Source organism: Neocloeon triangulifer, unplaced genomic scaffold (genome assembly GCF_031216515.1).
Source record: "Neocloeon triangulifer isolate White Clay Creek 2 clone unplaced genomic scaffold, ASM3121651v1 ptg000014l, whole genome shotgun sequence".
Taxonomy (NCBI): domain Eukaryota; kingdom Metazoa; phylum Arthropoda; class Insecta; order Ephemeroptera; family Baetidae; genus Neocloeon; species Neocloeon triangulifer.
In genome coordinates this window covers 25724613-25744562 of record NW_026775556.1, presented here as the reverse complement: position 1 = coordinate 25744562, position 19950 = coordinate 25724613, and the positions used below count along the sequence as shown (strand labels likewise).

Genomic DNA, 19950 nt, shown 5'->3' with positions numbered 1-19950 from the left:
GCGAATGTATGTGACCATCTGGGGCCATCATGCAGGGCATCGTAAGATTTTCGCCCTCGCTTCTCAAGTGCCGAGAAGCGCAGAAAAGAAACGCGCGAGGCGGACGAGACCGAGTCTGCCAAGAGCACGCAGGGTTTATTAGGGCATAAGTTATGCGCGGAGAGCAAAGAATATAAAAGAAGTCGGCACGGGCGCAAGGAAGGTAGAAAGCGATGCTTGACTTGCAAACGGCCTGATTGATCTCGTTTCGCACCCGATTACTTTTCACCCACATACATAGGCCGGAAAAATACGATCCGACCACGACTCTTTCCATTTGAATTTACACGCATACAGTTGTTTGCAAAAAACGAATATCTATCTATCGGGTTTTCATGTTTTTCGTTTATTTTTTTTCTTGCTTTTTATTACACACTATCATTTTCAATTCATTATTTATTTTTCTCCAAACAAGTAATTAAAAAACAAAAAATATTAAATAAAATGAAAAATCTCATAATTAGAGCTGATTTTTGGATACAATTTTCAGTCCCATACCTTCAGGAACAAATAACTTTTTATCATTCTGATTACCGAGAGTACTTTTAGTCCTAAATTTTTGTTTTTATTCATTAATTTTTTTTATTTTTTGAGTGGCAAAAAGACACAACTTGCAGGATATGCAAATCTATAATTTTCACAAACCAGCCTTAATTTATTTTCACGAAAGCGTTTCCCCTATTGGGTTTTTAGCAGGCCGACTGATATAAAATTAATAATGAAACAAATTTTGTCTAAAAAAAAAGAAAAAATGGGAGTGAAATTCTTCTCTCATATTTATTACTGCATTTGATTTTTCCTATAATCACAGGAAATTCGGTTGGACAAAATCACTAGTAAGAATTTTGCTAAAACTTCCAAGATAAAAAAAGATCCATCTGCCGCATTGAGCCTTGGATGACAAAACTGAATGATTTAAAGTTTTTGTAAAATATAAATATTTGTCCTATTGTTATTTTTAAAGACTATGTGTTAAAAAGAGGCTTCTTCTAGAAAAGTCACCTATGTTAGTTGTCCGAACAGTTTATCCAAAAGTATGTCATTGTTTCATAATATAAAGCCGATTAAAAAAAAATGATCGCTCAGTCCATTTATGTTCCAATTAATTTAAGGTTTTCAATTTCTTTTTGACCTTCTATACAATTAGTCTATAGTGTTTTATTTCCATTTTGTAGGCCGATGTTAAACCTACATAATAATAAAATTTGATTACTGATATTATAAAAATATTGTAATTTTTATTTTAATTATTTCGATTTTTATTATGCACAGTTCAAGATGAGATTCTTCAGCTATTTATTTTTTGTGCTAAACTAGAGGTTGCCAAATTTTTGTAAGATATCTAGAAAATATAAGCAAAACCAAAAGCAATTCAAGTTTTAAAAAAAGCTGATTATTTTTATTTATTTATTCAAATTTTTGACCTTTAGACCATAACTTTAAAGAAGCAATGGGACAAAAAGAAATTATTTGCAAATTTACAAAAATTAGCCTACAAAAGTTAAACTCTGATAATTAAAAAGAATAATTATAAACAAATAAATAAATCAGAATCATTATTTTGAATCAATCGCAGAAGGAATGTATGAAAGATTCTGGCCTGCCCATCTCACTTTCTGCCATTCTGCTCAGGGGGTAAGATTTGTCAGGCCTACCTCGAAGGGTTTGTTTATCATGGAGGAGCGCTCGGGCCGGCGGAGCGCAAGTAGAAGGGAAGATCGCGACTTCGCATACAAATGGCAGCATCATGCAAGTCGTTACACGAGAAACAGGAAAAGAGAGAGAAATTGCTACACACAAACTTTTGCTCTCTCCTCCCTAGCTCTCCCAGGCACTTCAATATTGCATGTGCCGTCGCCGTCGCCGCTACAGCTGATACACCTTGCCGGAATTATTATTATTTCGTCCCTCTTCGCCGCCGCCGCCGCGGCAGACGTTATAATAAATGCAAAGCTGCATTCGGGCTAATGCCGATTTATTCGCGCGCACACCCGTAAACAGAAATGACCTTTTGTGTTATTAGCCGACTCGGTAAGCAATCGGCATCCATTAATATTCATACCGCGGCATTTGCGACCTGTCTCTGGCTCGTAGAAGTGGCAAATTGGAATCCTGGTCGAGCGCAAACAACTTAACTCTTGGTTCGGTACTCACCAGGCAGCAGACGCGTGATCGCTTTTCTCCTCTCGATCTGCAACATAAAACACAAAAATGTTAGACAAAAACCACTTAAGAAAACTGATACTAATTTAAGCCTAAACAACAGTTACAGGATCAAAGAAACGTTTGCGAAAGGTAAACGCAAAAAAATAAAAAATGGTATTTTATAATTTATAAAAAAAGCACTTTTAGTTTACATGAGCAATTTTTATAAATATAATTTATAACACTCAATAAAACTGAAAAATAACCAACATATAAATTAGAACAATTCACTTTAAAAAGACAAATTGTAGTTTGAGTGTTAATTGGAGGTTCATCTTTCTAGATAAAATTAATTTGAACCTCAAAGGAAGTTAGTTCTGATTGCTAAATTTCTCAATTTGTTTACATCAGCAATATAATTAAATTTGAAAATTAATCATACAAATTTTAATGCGACGTAAAAGAAAAATAAGAGAAAATTGCACGTTCACTGTATTATACTGCATTTGTCACTTTTCTTCTATCATTGCATTTAACTAGTTTTCTTTGATTTATTAAGAACCGATCAATTAAAAAATTTTAAATTTTTTTGCAACGCTTTGTGATGTGATAAGAATAAATACAAGTCCACGGCTGATGTGGTCTTTTTGATCTAAAAAAATTTAGATAAATTCTTACTAGTGGTGGTGCCGTTGTGCCCAAAAATTAATTTTTTTACATAAAATGTTTTCGACAATTGAATGTAAACAATGTGATGTAACAAGTTGAACAAATAAACATAAATAATAGTTTGGTTCTTAAGTGATAATATAATTATGCAAGTTTTGCAAGTTATTCATGATCTGACAAGTATTGTTTTATTACAATACGCGGCCACAATGCAATAAATAATAACAGTTTTATGTTGTGTTTGTGAAAATAAATAAAAGATTTTAAATGAGCATAAAAAACATCATATTTTTTTAGTTAAAGAAATAATAATTTTTCATGGATTTAGCTAAAGTTAAATCTTTCTAAATATTATAAAATGATAATTATGAAAACAAAGGGCCATAAAATTATTTTTAATCTCTCGTAGATTAGAGGGCGCATTCTGTATATTATTACAATAGCAAAACTGCTTTCCACAGTGTTAGTGGAGACAAAGCGATTCAAAATAGTACTCAAAAATCAAAAGCAACTGGCGACAAGTAATTGTCACTTGTCGCGTAGGAATTAACATTAAACATAGAATCAATGAGCTCCTAACCGCTTATGCAACGCGCCTTTGGTGCATGCTTGCTGGGCTTGCCTATCTCGTGCCTCCTTCAAAATTCTTACTATTTATTACTATAGTTTGTGTAAAAGAGGATTACGTCCGGCAGTTCTAAAATAAAAAAAAGCGTCACTGTAACTTGTACTAATGAGGCTTAAGAAGCTGCTTAAAATTTATTTAAAATTTAAAACTCGATGTTTACAATTAGGTTTCCATCGCAATGATTTTCGAGGCTTGTTGACGCGCAAAAGAACTAACAAAAAGTGGATAAAAATTCAATTTTTGAAATTATTCAAATCATAAGTTCAGGAAGAATTTCAACTTGAAGCAACTTTGCATAAGTCATCATTATTTTAACATCCATTTTATTTGAATTTTAGTTACAAAGTGTCTTTATTGAGAAAGGCAATTACTGCCCAGGTACATCATACATACATTAAAAAAAAATGGAACAATTTACATCATAAAGAGAGGGAAATTATCTTAAAATTTTTAATTTTATTTTTCATGATAAGAAATGCAGAAGCCCAGAAAAATTATTAAAAGTATAGAAATCAATTTATAAGCAAACTGAAAAACATCAATTGATGAAAGGGTTGTGAAAATTGGAAAGAAAAATACCCCAAATCTTAACCGAGTAACTATGTCAGGGTAAATTTTGGAATAAATGGATTCAAATAAATCAACGCAAATATAAAATATCTATAAGGCAAAAAGTTGCGAATTTACCCGACTTGAACGTGGGGAACACGCGGTGCGAGCCTGAAGGGTGGATCGGAGTTGGGGGCAGCTCCTCGCAGCCCGGCGGCGCCAGCAACACTGAGCTGCCGGCGTTTTTGTGCGTTTGACTGACTGCTTTTCTGCTTTGACGTTCACGCCCCCCACGTGCGGCTCCTTATCACTTTTTACCACGCCACGGCCCAATTGCACACGTTTTGAATTCCGCCTCGTTTCTCGTCAGCGCGCGCGAATTGGGTGCGAAAAATCGCCCCTTATCTCCGGGCGAATTCACACAAAAATTGCTGGCATTTGTATACGCACAGGAAATAATTTGTGACACGTGCGCACCGCGGGTAATGACACCTGCCATGAGATAGGACACTCATTTTTTCATCAGGGGCCCATCAGAGCGGCACGACGAAATCAAGTTTTGCAGGGGAAGATCGACGCTTTGATTGCGAGTCCTGTTTGCTTCTATAATATGAGAGAGCAGATCACAAATGTGTCATGAAAAATGAATAAAATTATAAAAAAAACTCAAAGTTACTATTATTTGATATGACAATTAAATTTTTGAAAATTAATGTGACTAATTTTATAAAAAAAAATCCATCCTTTTTCGAGGGAAATAAAATTTTTATTTATATTTTATTGAAAGCAGAAAGAGAAGATGAATTTTTTTGGCAGTAAACCAGGTTAGGACATCAACTTGTTCCATGGAAAAAAACACACGCTCCAAGCATATTTTACAAATACCATCATTTAATTCAAGACTTATTGAATTTTGATTGCATGAATATTCATTAAATAGTTTAGATAAGTTTTTATTATCATTGTCAATTAAGCATCTCCACAATTCTACTCTTGAAAAAAAATGGTTAAATGTTATGCAATATTTTTTCTTCATTTGTGTAATTTTAAAAATATGATAACTGAATTGCTCGACAATTGGACGATGAAAGGATTAAACAAATAATTATTAATTATTTTTTTTATACAAAAAAATGTTCAAACATCCTTTATATACATGACCGTTTGCAATTTTGTGCAGACAAAAGCGAGCTTAGTCTGTTACCACATCACATAGGTGCCTCCATACGTGTTTTATTGGGATCATATCTTCTATGGGGTTTGGATCGGACGCGTCCCTTTGGCATCAAACAAGAGAGAGAGAGAAAAATACAGAGTGCGGAGACTGCAAAAGGAAAATCTAATTGCGCGTCGGTCGGCACTAATTTCAACCTCTGCGGCACCCCACAAGTCAAAACTGACTGGAATTCTCGGCGCAACATCTTTAATTAAGTGCATCGCAGTGTTGGAAAGAGAGAGAGGGAGGAAAGAGAGACTACGAGGAGAGATGTTGCTGCGGATCGAGTGAGCGAGAAATACTTCAGCGATGACTGCATAGTGCAGTGTATAGGGAGTGGCGCTCGAATTCAGAACAGAGCAAACTAAAATTATTCATTTTTATTCACTCCTTTTCATTTAACTTAACACACATGAAAAAGTTTGAATGTATAAAATTCAAAGAATTCTATAATTTCCTTAACCTTCAGGCCCTCCAGTTCGGCAAGTAAAAAAAAACTTTCCTCGCACAATTATAGAATATAATGAAGAGAATCAAATAATTTTAACCATTACTGAATAGGCAGATTATTAAATTTTTCAAGTTTCTTTATCACATACACAAGCTTGATAAAGGGCAAAAATAAGAATAAAACTAGGTAATCAAATCAAGTACGATATAAGATTTTTACATGAATTAGATGAGCATGATTGCCAATTCTCCTTTCCCAATGTGATATCTAGTATTATTTTACTTGTTATGAGAAAATAGATTAATTTTTTTCATTTTTTTTTTTATTATTATTTATTGATTTTAAATATTATATAATTTTTTTTTTATTTGACACCGAATTGATTTTTTTTATTGTTGAAGAATAAGAAAATAGTATAGAAATAAATAAACTACAAAAATATATTTGAATGAAGAATTTAAATAACTTAGTTTTTCCTTTAAGTGTAAATTTTTGTTTTTACTTAAAATCCTAATTAAAATTATTTATCCAGTATTTTGTTTGCATGAAAAACTTTTATGCAAATTTAATGATTTCCGCATTTTTTTCATAAGTAGTACATACTGAATTTATTGAGATGCAATGTTAACCAATAAATCGGGAGTAATTAATAGCAAAAAAATAATTTTTGTATATATTTAATTAGCAGGGAGACTATCGATCTATGATCCAAAAATTATTTTGCAGTTGAATGAGGAGGAAGGACAAGCATAATAAGTAAATTAAAAATGCAATTTATTCTCAAATGGTTCCAGGGCAATTTAGCGCGTCGAAGCGACTTTTAAGCCAAGGGAGGACTTTTTCAACTGGCCCCTTTTCCCCGAGCGCACCTTTTAAATATCGCGCGCGTGTTTTCCTTCCTTGTACGTACTGCATTATTAAAGGAGCCGAGCATAAAACAACAAGCCATTAGGCAGAAATTTTAATGCACTCGGCAGCGAGCGAGCGACAACGTGCGGAGCTAGTTTAAAAATAAAGCATCGGCCGTGGGGTGGGTTATGGAGCAAGTAATTTGCGCATAACAATGCGTTATTTATGGTAATCACCGCGTGTGCGGATCTCGACGCGCGGGCAGGGGACGCGTCTTCTTCTTCTTCTACTTCCAGCAGTGCAGCCGCTCTAATGCATGCAATATTCATGACTCTTTTTCTCGCGCCTCTCCCATGTATGCATGCACAAAACCTAATACCACACTCAGCATCCGCGCAATATATTTACACACAAAGTGTAGCAGCCCCCCCGAAAGTCAATAGCAAAAGGCCTCCTCCTAATTCGCCCTCACTCTCGCCGGCGCTCCATTTGCTTGCTCAACTATTGATTGATTCAGATCGCCGAATTATATTTCCCTAGCATTCTTCTGTGCACTAGTGATAGCAGTGATTTCGCGGTCATTCAGCAACTCGTAAAAAAAGCCTTCAACAAAATGAATTGTGGTGGTCAGTAGAGCCATTATCAAACTGAACATGCACAATTTTTAAATGTGCATCAGAACAGTAGATATCAGAAACTATTTTTCATTATTTTTACGAAACTTATTCATCAGAAATTCATTTGTCAGAAATTAGAACAAATGAATTATGTGTAGAATTGAACAAAACAATTTGCAAAAAAAGTTGAGAATAATTTGTCCTTTAAAGTTTATAGTTGAAATTATTATGATAATTAATATTTCAAATTTCAAAAGGGAGAAAACATTCCATAAGACACAAATATTTTCATATTAAACGGAATTAGCTCATTTTAAGTAGGACTCACAATCAGTTGGAAAAGCTAAGAAAAAGGTTCTTTTAGATTTTTTATAGCAGTTAATTAACAATGCTAGAAAATTGAAAATTTTGCTGTACTGCAAACATTCGAGCATACTTTGCTCAGCAAGGAGAGGAAAATTTCCAGGACTATGGAAAAATCATGATCTCTGCTTATCATTATGCTGCATTCATTTATATTTCTCAAGCCTGTAAAAGTGACAAGCAATTGTTTTTGATTTTTTTCACGGAAAATAATAATAGAAAATTATGCAAATTTAAATATAATAAATAATAATTATCACAAAATATTATTAAGAAATAGAATTTTGAATTAAAATTGGAAAAAATACCTCCCATATTTATGACTCTTAAATATAATTTTTTGTATTATTATATAATTATTATTATATTTTTTGTTCGTCTAATTAGACTGCATTGTTTTAAAAATTTACGTTTACCTGACAATGATTTTTAACAGCCAAAGCTCTCTTCTTTGAAAAGAAGATCCTTTTGTAAATGAAAAAAAGTTTGCAATTACATAAATATTTACAAATCAGGTCGGTTTGTCAGGAAAACGTAATTAATTTTTTTTACATATAACTTCTTACACGTGAAAAAAATAATTACATGTAATATGTATAATATGTAATACATGTTCCTTGAATTGTATGGATTTATTGTTCAGAGTAAAATAAATTTTAAAAAATGTCCAACAATTCCTAAAGTCCTTTCAAATAAATTGTTTTATGTAAAAAAAATGGACAAATAAACAACAATAAAAACATTTCATAATTTTTTTGGCAGACAAACGCAAGTTATTTGCGTTGGCAAGGAATCTCGTGCACTAGTTGATTAATTAATGAATAATTTGATGTGGACTGTGGCGAGAGTGGCGAGCGAGGCAGAAACAGGTTTGTTTGGACACAGAGCGAGAGCGAATTGCATTGAGATTGCGTCTTCTGGCAAAGGCCTCCTGCGCCGCCGATAAGGCATAATCGTGTGTATCGAGGAATGAAAAAGGCAGCATGGTTGGATTTCCATTCTTATTGCCGTGGAATAATTCATGATCATGCATACGCAGCGCAAGGTAACAAGGCTACGTCTCTCCTCACTCTCGAGCCCAATACATATCATGTTATGTGCAAGACGCGTTTGGCAGGCACAACGCGTTGAGGCTGCTGCGATCATCAAGAGAATTAAGCACAAAATATATCTACTTGAAGAGACACGTCTTGCGCTGAATATTAGCAAAGAGCTGCCGAGGTAATTTTTCAGTAAAAAAAAATAATAATTTGCGAATTAATTATGGCTGAAATGCTGCATGATTTTTTTTTAAATTGCAAGTAATAAATCAAAAGGTATTATTTGAAATTATATTTTGTTTTGATGATTTGGCTGCAAATTATTTTAATTGACAATTTTCAATTTATTTTCTGGCCGGGATAATTATGTAAATGAAGCGAGTGTCAACTTCTTCAAACAAAAGGGGATAATTATCATAAAATATAAAGAAATAGAATTTTTACTTGAAAAAGGAAAAATCACCTCCCCTCTTAATTACGTCTTATATTTTAATTATTTATTCATCGAATTAGAAATTAATTTAATAAAAAAAAATTATATAGGAAAGATGGGAAATACATAAATTATTTTTTTTTTATAATTTTGGTTGCAGTCAATTTTTTATATATTTTATCTTTTAACGTCCTTATGCGTTATTGCACACAACAATGCAGTCTCCCTGCTTGTTGCTCTAAAATTTAGTTTCTCGTTTCTCTGCCCAGCACCCTTCTTTGAGAGGTGAGGTGCATTCCTTTGTTTTTTTCATTGCCAAAGGAAAACAACCCGCAATTGATTCTATTCTAACAATAAGATCAAAACTTGAAAGGGAATATTGCATTAAAAATGAATAGTTTTTTTTAAGCTCATCAACATTCACAATAGATGGCAAAACGCTCTGACAGAACAATTTATTTTGAGAGATATGGAGAGTGTTAAGTTGAAATAAATATTTTATCGAATCTAAAAAAAACTTTTTCATAGATATTGGAATTCAAATTTATTTTGATTAGTATTATTATCATTTAAAAAGTTATACAAATTATTATTTAATAATAAGTAATTATTATTTTATAAATTATTAATTTTTTTGCATCGTTGAAAAAAAATCGTGTTAAAATATAGGATATCTTTTAATTTTTGATCAGTTATGACAAAAATGTTATTTTTGGCCTGCTTGACATAATTTTCCGTATTATTTTGAAATTTTGTAGACTTCATTGAACGTAAAAAATACAGCATATTTCCAGAACTAGTCGACTTACTTACTTAGACAATAATATTTAATTAATACATTAAGCAAAAGGATGTTGAGACTTCAAAGGGCGCCGGCCGAATAAAAAGTGATTGCCTAATTAAAACGGCGCGAGTGCTGCGCGACGGCTGCGTGAGCCTAATTAAAAATTAAAGCGTCCAGCGGTGCCTCTTACCTAGGAAAACACACTCAGGTGTCGGCAAGACCTTGACGAGTCTTGTCGTCTCGACTCGTTTCCTTTTTTTTACGCTCGCAGGCGAACGCGCGCGCCTTTGCATTCGCGATTCGGCGGCCTAATCGGCGGCCGCGGTCAAGTGGTTGCATAGACGCGGGCCTATTTGCTTGATTTATGGTTTTTTAAAGTGCGGCGTTCCCCACGCCTTTTCTTGACAACTCTGCGAGCCCCACCACGGTATTTTCAGATTTGATTGACGGGTCAAAACAAACCTGGCGGCTGCCGTTCGCTGCTGCTGCTGCTGCACCGCGGCCAACTTTTTTTCTCTCCCGCCCGAGCAGCGCCGATTTTCCGCGCCGCGCCTCACTTAAACCCCCGGCCCAAGGGTCCCGGCCGCCCCCTCGAGCCCTCGGACCCCGTCCCCGCGACTCACCTGCTCGTGTCAGGGGCGACGAATCGGCGATTTTCAATCCTGCCGTCGGCTGTCAGTTTGAGTGGCAGATAAGCGAGGTGTCACTCTTCGTCATTAATGGCGGCCGTCTCCTCCCTAAACCGACAGCGCGACGCCAGCGCCGCTCCCCTGCCCGCCGAATCGCGACCCTTAACACCTGCTGGCCGACACCGTTCGGCCTGTCGATCCACCGAGTCGCGTCTCCTGAGGAAAGTGCAAATCTCCGGCAACTAGAAACGTTCGAGTTGCAGAAGCTCGTCGGCCAGTTGGGCCGAATTCGGGCCGTTTCTCGCGAATCGGTCGGCGCCCGAACTACCAAGTCCGGCCTCCAGCGAAGGTCGTCCCCACTTTGACGCCGAGGTACTGCCTCGTAAAGTTGCGCACTGTGCCAATTTGCGTGACGTCACTTTGCGAATTGTCGATTTGAATCAATCAACCGGACAATATCTAGAAATCCAATCGTATATTCGTAAATATTGAATATTTTTCTGCGAGTCAAAATCGGCTGAAATAATAGTTAAAACCTTGAAGTGTTTGCGAATTCGTAGTGCAAAAAAGCGGTTGCTCCGCGAAACTCAGTTTATAGCGTCGTCCGCAGTCTTCTGTTTCTAGCCGCGCATCGAATTGTGCGCAAATCGAGGTCTGCTGTTTTGTCAGGGCCGAAATCAAATGAAAGCAGAGAAGAGTGTTTAGCAAATTGATTTGTCGTTTTGAATTTTTTATGTATATGCGGAAAATTTTGCAGAGACCTCTCGGCCCTCGACCTAGCACTAAATATTTTGCAAACCTTAGGGTTATGTAAATCTCTCCGACCAAAATCTAAATTTAAAATTGCTGGTGACATGATATATATTCAAATTAAATCATTAAATGTAAGTGTGTTTTTAAAGAATAAAGACCATTCCCATTTAATTCTTTTTAGTCTCTAAATAAATTATTAAAAAAATGAAATGTTGATCTTTAAAGCTCAAGTTGAAGTTCGTCTGAAATATCTGCGCGCGGCTCCAAGCAAGAATCTCTTTTTTTATTCTTACTTCTGGATCGCATCATCGCAATGGTATACCAGTCTCTTTTAATTTCTGATTCTTTTTTTTTACTAAAAAAGAAGGTAGAGAGACTAATTTCTAGTTCCCAGAGTTAACTATTTTTTTTTCATACTTTTTTTACATTTTTATGTTTATTTTTAAAGTTTTTCATTTATTTAAATTGCATTTCCATTTGTCAGTAATGAATTGAGAATAAATAAAATAATGAAGAAGGCAGTATTTCTTTTAAATTATTTTTTCTCATTCTTTAATCCTATCTACGGTATATTACACATTATTAATTGCATCTTGTTTGCTTGCAATTGTTTTTAAGAATAAAAAAATTCACTATAACCTGAAGGGCAAACAATTTCAGTGGCAGGTTCGCAGGTTGAAATTAGCCTCCGCCAGGGCAGGGTTATAGATCACCCTCATTTTTTATAATAATTATAAGTGTCAAAAGTTGAAATAAATAATCCAAAATAATCATTAATATTTTTCATATACCATATTTTCTTTTTTTTTTTTATAAAGATCGTCTTCATCGCGAAATCTTAAATTGCCAGCTTTTAGAATGAACAAGCAATTAAAAAATATTTAAATATAAACTATTTTTTTTTTAAATATTTTTCCTTATAATAATTATGTTATTTTAATGCTTTTGTAATAAAGTAATCTTTGCTCGGGTGGAAATATTATTCGCGCGCTGCGTGTTGATGCTGTGAGTTGCAAAGTCGGGCTGCAGGTGGCAGCAGCGTTCGGGGGCAACAACTTCTTTGACTAGTTTGACTTCTCTTTCTGTATTTTGGCAAAAATCGCGTTTCCTTTCGCCGTCGGTCCGTCGGTGGTCAAATTTTCCGAGATTGGGTGCATTTGTCGGAAACCTCGGTTCTCAATATTCGCCCTTAAATGTGTTGAGGTCAAGTCTCGTGCGACGTTCAGTACTTTGTTGAGCCGCGAACCGCAAAAACCTGCAGTGAGATATTTTATAATTATTATGAACCCCGCAACCACACCTGTCCCTCCCGAAGACGTACAGGGCGACGGCCGATGGATGAGCATAGTGAGTTGAAATTCGTGGTCAATGAACAGGATTTTAATTTTCTATTCGAATTCACTTTCGCAGCACAATCGGTTTGTGGAGGAGACCACACTGTGGGAGCCAGAAGTGCTTTTCATCGGAGACTCACTCATCCGGAACTTGACCTACTCGGACATGTGGAAAGAGGTTTTCGTGCCAATGCACCCTCTGAATTTTGGCATCGGCGGTGATCAGACCCAGCATGTTCTCTGGAGAGTGTTGAACGGCGAACTTGAACACATCAAGCCCAAGGCAAGTTTTCTCCGGAGCAAAAAAAATCCAACTTTTTTAGTACCATTTATACTTACAAATTATTATTTAATTATTTATTATGTCATGACTGTTTTTAACGTGAAACTCTATGCGCAGGTTGTTGTGCTGCTTGTTGGTACTAATAATATTGGCCACTCGCCAGAACAGATTGTGGAGGGCATCAGAGAAGTGGTCAAAGTTATTCAAAGTAAACAACCTCAGGCCTATCTAGTCTTAATCGTAAGAAAAGAATTATTTTAAATTATTTATTCTGAAATTGAAATAAATTCAATTTGAAGGCTTTACTTCCTCGTGGCCAAAAACCAAACCCTCTGCGGGAAAGGAATGACAAGGTGAACCTGCTGCTCAAGGAGCAAATGACTGGACTTGACAGATTGCAGATACTCGATCTCAATAAGGGTATTGTTCACGTAAGTTACCAGCTCTTTTATCAAAGATTAAGACACTAATCGCCTCTTGGTAAATCATCGTCTATGAGATTCAGTGAGTTGTTCACTGCAGGTTCCTCTTCTTCTCCCATCCAAAATTTTTTACAATAATGACTTGTTCGGAGATAGATCAAATGAATTGCATTCTAGCGTGATATAATATTGCTTTTAACTGCAATTTTTCCATTTAATATTGCGTTGAAAGGAAGAATTCCGTTGATTGGAAAATATTAATTTGCAAGTAATTTTATATAATTTTTTTAATACGTAATTTATATTTTCCAATGATTGTGATTTTTTATGTCATGTATTTAATTCTTCTTTAAGTCCCAATTGTGATCTTCTAAATATTTTGATTTAATGCAGAATAGATATTTTTTACCTCATTCTACCATTTTCAAGAATGTCAGATCTGTTTTTTGTTGCCACCTTGAAAATTTACCTATTGAGTTTATTAAATCAAAATATTTTAAATGATCTGAGGAATAATTAATAGTCACTTAATTCAATCCAGTTTACATAAAAAATACTTACATGCACATTTGATTTGGATTTAAGAGTGATGTTTGAATTATTTCTTGTATTTTCGAGTCGAATAATATTTGAAAATTTTGAAATATCTAAAAATTTCAGGCTGAGGGCACAATTGATGCTCATGACATGGATGACTATTTGCACTTAACGCCCCAGGGCTACCGCAAAACATTTGAGCCACTGCATGAGCTACTGACGCAGCTGTTAAGCGAAGGAGAGGTGGAGGAGCTCGAGGACGATCTTTCGTCTGGCTCGGCTTGCGCGCCTTTGAAAATCGAGTGATATGTTTGCAGAGTTTGATCTCTTATTATTGCCCAGTGCTGCTAATTCAGATGAAAAGAATCAATCGACTTCAAGTTAAATGAAAAAGCTTCACTGGAGAAAAAAAAACAGCTTCTGCGCCTTTCAAGAATCAGAAAGCTGAGTTATTTTGTACATTTTTAATTATTTCTCTGGGCAAAATTATTGTCGCAGAGTGTCGGACATTGCCTTACCATGATATTTGTGTTTAGTTCCGAAAAGATGAGTTTCTTTTGTCAAGACTGCGGTTTATTTTTAAGTCGAGCCTACGGTGTGCCGAAGAATATTTTTAGTTAATATTCTCCTTGTTAGTGTAGGATTCAAAACAAAAAAACTTAGTCGATAGTCCCATAATGTAGTTGGCGGCTTGAAAATGAGCAGGAAATCTCCATTCCCACTTATGCTGAATAATTAAATTCTTACTTAGTTTGCAATGCAGAATCAGAATTGCACGGTGTAGCAGCTGGTTTCCAGCACCAAGCACTTTCTGCTGGAGATATTAAAAAAAGCCTCGATCCTAAAGTTCTTAATGAGAATATGGAATATGAAATTCAAATTACCTTCATTTCTTAGAGGTTATTTTTGTTAACGAAGCTAAAGTGCTCAAAAATCATTCCATTTTATGTATTTTTGTTGAATAACCAAATCAAGAGTATGTATGTAAATTGAGATATTTTAAATTGTGAGCTTTGTAAAGAGTCATCGATCAACCTTGAACATAAAGTGAAGCACATTTGATGCAAAATTTCTATTTTGTTTCATTTTGAATGCCTATCCATTTTATCTAATCCGGAAAATAGTTCTTTTCCAAATATTATATAAAAAAAATTGCTAAGGATTGTCCCTTAATAAAAGCCTTTATATTACTAGATGAAGTTAAAATAAATTACTAATGAGACGAAAAATAAATTTCAAAAAGTTATTTATATTAACAGCGGAATGATGAATCGTTCAAAAATAAAAATTTTAAGGAAACGATTAAACACAAAATGTTTTTCTTTTTAGTTATTACACTACTATGGCAGGAAATAGAATCACGAAATTATAAATTGATGACGCCATAAGTATTCCCATAATAAAATTAACACACGCACTCGCTGTGCGTTATCTTATCGTTTGAGGATGATGATTTCTGATCCTTTTGCCAGAATTGTCCCAGCATAGGTCTCCCCCGCTCCCTCTAGCTCTGCGACACGGATGTTGCTCTGTATTTTTATCAGCAGCAGAGTATGCAAGAGATAAGCCACACCTCAGGTGTGACAAGCAGCTACAATTCAATCTGTCTGTTTAGCTTCGCATTTCACACCCATGCACACGACAGTGAGTTTGCTTGTATTAGCATGTGGGGCTTTTGCTTTGGCTGGCGCTCAGTCCACCAAAAAGGCGCCGCCACTGCCCTCGATATGCGTCGTCTGCAGGTGTACGACGGCGTCCAACGGACAAGTCAGCGTCCACTGCTCAAACACGGATGCGGTCATCGAGATGACGCGTGACGAGGTCTGGCCAACTCATCTAAGGTGATTCATATAATAAATATTACTAAAAAAGTTATTGAAATTTTTTCTCTAAAATAAAATAACTCATTATTCTAATCGTTAAAAATTAAATAATAAACAAAATACTCATGTTTTTTTGTACTGTTCTGATGTTCTCATGGGGTTTATATCTAGTGGATTCCTTTTATTAATATTTATGTTAGCTTGACCCGCGACCCCGAAATTGCTTACAAAATTTTTTGAAAAATCTGACGCACCCACCTGCAAAAGAAGATTTTGTCTCGAAATTTCCCATATTTTAGTTCAATAAATTGCACGTTTCTTAACTGCACTTGGCCATGCTCCTATCGCACATATTTTCTTACTTAATTGTGATCGAGAGTGTTGCGCAAATTAAAGTTATATGCTTCCATCAGAACATTAACATTAATATAATTCTAAAATTATTTTAAATTTAAGAACCAAAAAATTAAAAGTTAGTTTTATAAGAAAAGTAAAGAAATTAAAATTTTTCCATGAAGTGCGAAAAATCACGTTTTCAAGTCTTCAATTTTATTTTACATTTATTTATTAATAAAACATCCTTGGTCCCCAGGATGTAATTTTTACAATGAGAATATAGAAGAAGCTTTTCTATCTTTTATTCATATATGGTAACACAAAACAACCAGTATAAAGAAAAGGGTGCTCATCAAATTTATAGAGCGTATACGACAACATTCTCAGTTTCATATATAGTAAAATATACTAATAAGATACGTCTGACCCCATGGACCGCCAACTTTTACTTCAATTACAACTAAAAATGTAAAACAAAAAGTTTTTACTAAAAATAAATAATTTTATGAAAGAAAAAATTCAAGGAGCGAAGTGTGGATGAAAATTTCATTTTTTTTTGCCAGTCTTGTCGGCCTGTGCCCTTTTTGATGGCGCAGAGACGTACCACCATAATATATTATATTATTTAAGTTTTAAGTATTTTTTTAATAAACATTAAATTTTCAATTTTTGATGGCACAATAGTCATAGATTTTTTTTTTCATTGGAAAAAGATGATCCTAGATAATCAACGCTATGATCTGTATGATCACGAAAAAAGCTGTAAAAGGAAAGGGGAAAAGTAAGAAAGGATATTTGGACAAAGCTCAAGATATTTATATTTTTGTTCATGGGCAAGAGCGCGCAGCGCAATTTTATAAGGAGCGCGCGTGCTCTTTTATGCTAATTTTGCCTCTTTGTTTTTTTTTTTACAGGCAAAGGTACTAAAATAAAAAACAGGTACAAAAGCGGAAACGAAATTTAGTTACCAATTTATTTATCTCAAGTTGTTTTTTTTTTTTTGCATACTTTTGATACTAAATTGAATCTTTATTATTTGATTTATCACCCTTTACGCAATTGAATTAAAATTTTAAATTTTTTTAAATTCATTAAGCTTCTATAGATTAAAATGAATTTCAAAATTTATGGTGTTCATTGCTTAAATTTTTTATTTTATATAATTATAGTTATTTTTATTAAATTATTTATTCTTCTCAATCGGTTGATAGTTGATATAATATGGAGTATTAAAAAAAAGCGTGCACATTTTTCAATTGAGCGCGAGCACAGCTTTCTCAGCGAGCGCAACAAAATTATGTTTTTGGCAGTAAAAGGCGGTTGTATTATGCAAATATTTAATTTTCCATATAATAAACAAATAATTTTGTTTTTTGTTTTCATTTTAAAATTTTATTTACAATCAACAATAATGCTGCATTTCAGGTCGATTTCGCTAAACCACGCTCAGCTGCAAGAACTCCCGGAACTGCCAAAGCAAAAGCTACACACTTTGTCTCTCGCGCACAACGCTTTGGTTGACATACCTGACCGAGCCTTTGTCAATTTTGACCTTCAGGAATTGAACCTGGGCTACAACGGCCTGGCCGAACTTCGAGAACGCACTTTGCAGGGTGCCAAGGACCTGCGAGTTTTGAAAGTGCATCACAATAATTTAAAAGAATTCGACTGGAGCGCGGTCAGCCACATGACGCAACTATCAGAAATTCACCTGCAGGACAACCACCTCAGCAACCTGACCGGCGCTCCTCTTGAGCTCCACGAATTGAAGGTAGAATAATATACATAATATTTATTTCTAATTCGGCGAAAATTTTTTTTACTGTCTGATAATAAAAAGGCATTATTTGTACACGTTTTTTTTTTTTTTTTTTTTTTTAGGTGTTGAACCTGAGCGGCAACTCTCTGACTGAATTTCCAACCGACACGTGCAGCAACTTGGTCCGTTTGGAGGAGCTCGACCTAACCAACAACCAACTGGCCACCGTTCCCGAGTGTCTTCAATCTTATTTAGGCGCCCTGCAGTACCTAATTCTTGACGGAAATAAAATCGCCCGAGTGGAAGGCTCTGCGTTCACTGGTCTTGCTACCCTGACCACCCTTAGCATCAGCAACCTGCCCCAGTTGAAACAGGTTGATAGCGCGGCGCTCAAAGGTGTCACTGATTTAAAACAGTTTCGGTGCGCCGGAAACAAGCAACTAGGCAAGCTAGACAAATCGCTCTTTTTCATGGGCGAAGACAAGCTGCAGCAGGACTGGAGTATTCAAACGGTAAAATCAATTTTAAACAATGCGAGAAATTATTTTTAATTGAAAAAAAAATTGCAGATTGATCTAAGCAACAATGGTTTTAAGCACATTCCTAGCGACTTGGTGCCGTGGACAATGGTTGATTTTGTTGACCTGCAAGACAACCCTTGGGACTGCAACTGTGAAGCTCAGTGGATGCTGGATATGTTGATGCCAATATTGTACAAAAAAAATTCGTCCATGCTCGTAAATTTCAGGTAAAAAAAAAATTCCGTGCCTTACAATCAAAATAGCAATTTTTGTTTCCTGCATAAATTTAAAGAAGAAATTTTAAATAAAAAATTTTATAAACTAAATAATGAAATAATAAAAAATTCAGCTTCCCCATAAAAAGATCGTTTAAATTACTCAAAATTGCATTTTCCTGATTTTTTTTCTCTTTTAATTTCCAGGTGTGCGTCCCCTGCTCACCTTGCTTCTCGGCGCATTGTGCATTGGTTGGATCACAAAGGGAAGCCTTTTTGCGAAGACGCTCCGCACCCTGAGACGCAAGTGGCCGTTTTACAGTCCGGTTCCTCTCAGGGCATGCTAATCGCCCTGGCGGTGATTGCCTGCGCAGCCCTTGTCCTGCTAGTGGTCGGATTCATTTTGCAAAGACGCTACGATCAAAAGCGGAGAGAATTGGCCACCAGGATGGGAAGGTGCCGCAGACCGAGAAACGGCGATGTCAGACTCACAAATCCAAAGTTTGGAATTTAACGCGCGACAAACTGCGAAAATGTGCGCAAACACACCAGTCTGGTCATTTTTTTGCTTCGTAAATTGTGATGAAAAAAACTTTTTGTTCATTAAAATATGCTTAAGGCCAAGTTTAGTGCGTTTCGGATGTGTCTCTTTAAAAAAAAAACTCCTTTTCTTGGATGGGTCGCACAGCGCGCAGAAAAAGACGACCGGTATTTTAAAGCAAGGGTGGCTGCGATCAGGAACTAAAAATGGAAAGAGCAGCGCTCCCCTTTTCCTGTTATCTTTCATAACCCGCTTCTGAAGTATTGTGGAAACAAAGACGACCGAGCTTCATCATCTCCATCGACCTTTTCATTAAAAATCACTTACAACTCGAGCGGCACGATCACGGAGCGTTCTGCTGGTATCACTTGAAGCATCTTCAGCGAAACCTTTTTAAACCTTCGACACATTATACCCGCGAGAGAACATTTTGCAACTCGCACCTTATATAGCAGTCAGTCGATACGTTTCCTTAAAAAATGTTGAATACACAAAAATAATATTGATCAGGATGTTAACTGCGACTTTTTTTATTTTAAGACTCTTTGATTTTAAAATTAACTTATTTTTTAGAATTCAGCATCGCACTAAATCAAAAAAATTATATTTATTTTGGGAATAAATAATTTGCGCTATATTGTATTTTTCTTTCTTGAGCCACTGAAAAAATTAATGACGTGGATGCAAGTTTGGAACGAGCTAATTATGTATGGCTCTGGATCCAAGACACGCCGAGTCGTAAATTCTTTAACACCTTATTGAATAACCTTAGTGAGCGAAGACTTGGTGGAGGCGGCGACGTCTCTCATGATTTGATTATCTGCGGAAGTAGCTTCTTGATCCCGCGCGCGCTCTCGGCGTCGCTCGGCGTATCGAGTTAGCTCTCAACCCCACGTTTCAGCAGCAATTTGCAGCCTCTTATTGAGTTTCCATGCCGCTAAATTGACTGCTATATCTGTTCTCATTACGTCAGTTCAAGATACATTAAGCCGCTGTAATTGAATTATCCTCTGA

The 19950-nt window shown here is 35.5% G+C and overlaps 3 protein-coding genes across 5 annotated transcripts in view; 2 read left to right on the top strand and 1 right to left on the bottom strand.

Annotated features, from left to right (window-relative positions):
• The window catches only part of LOC132200388 (homeobox protein PKNOX1-like), a 30484-nt gene extending 19663 nt beyond the window's left edge, over positions 1-10821 (bottom strand). The window contains exons 1-2 of one of the 3 annotated variants that reach the window (XM_059625817.1): positions 10407-10821; positions 2194-2230 (exon numbers count right to left, since the gene is read on the bottom strand). The gene's annotated coding sequence lies outside the window, so the exon portion shown is untranslated. Of the gene's footprint in view, positions 1-2193; positions 2231-4168; positions 4303-10406 lie in introns of those variants that run through there. The other 2 variants (XM_059625820.1, XM_059625818.1) reach the window with 2 other exon arrangements.
• A 1408-nt stretch (positions 10822-12229) lies between these two features.
• Positions 12230-14812, top strand: LOC132199909 (platelet-activating factor acetylhydrolase IB subunit alpha2). The gene is made up of 5 exons (XM_059625008.1): positions 12230-12512; positions 12576-12782; positions 12900-13022; positions 13082-13213; positions 13865-14812. Exons 1-5 carry the CDS (start codon positions 12447-12449, stop codon positions 14045-14047), a joined length of 711 nt encoding a protein of 236 aa, XP_059480991.1. The 5' UTR covers positions 12230-12446; the 3' UTR covers positions 14048-14812.
• A 494-nt stretch (positions 14813-15306) lies between these two features.
• LOC132199783 (insulin-like growth factor-binding protein complex acid labile subunit) lies at positions 15307-19031 on the top strand. Its single transcript, XM_059624766.1, has 5 exons — positions 15307-15582; positions 17326-17671; positions 17782-18171; positions 18229-18407; positions 18603-19031. The coding sequence occupies exons 1-5, from the start codon at positions 15374-15376 to the stop codon at positions 18907-18909; spliced, it is 1431 nt and encodes a 476-aa protein (XP_059480749.1). The 5' UTR covers positions 15307-15373; the 3' UTR covers positions 18910-19031.
• The last annotated feature ends 919 nt before the right edge of the window (positions 19032-19950 follow it).

Bases quoted from the DNA above. Each gene is read 5' to 3' on its own strand.
- LOC132199909 (XM_059625008.1), top strand. From the start codon at position 12,447: ATGAACCCCGCAACCACACCTGTCCCTCCCGAAGACGTACAGGGCGAC. The intron at 12,513-12,575 runs GTGAGTTGAAAT...TCACTTTCGCAG, and splicing joins ACGGCCGATGGATGAGCATA to CACAATCGGTTTGTGGAGGA. The intron at 12,783-12,899 runs GCAAGTTTTCTC...CTCTATGCGCAG, and splicing joins TTGAACACATCAAGCCCAAG to GTTGTTGTGCTGCTTGTTGG.
- LOC132199783 (XM_059624766.1), top strand. From the start codon at position 15,374: ATGCACACGACAGTGAGTTTGCTTGTATTAGCATGTGGGGCTTTTGCT. The intron at 17,672-17,781 runs GTAGAATAATAT...TTTTTTTTTTAG, and splicing joins TTGAGCTCCACGAATTGAAG to GTGTTGAACCTGAGCGGCAA. The intron at 18,172-18,228 runs GTAAAATCAATT...AAAAAATTGCAG, and splicing joins AGGACTGGAGTATTCAAACG to ATTGATCTAAGCAACAATGG.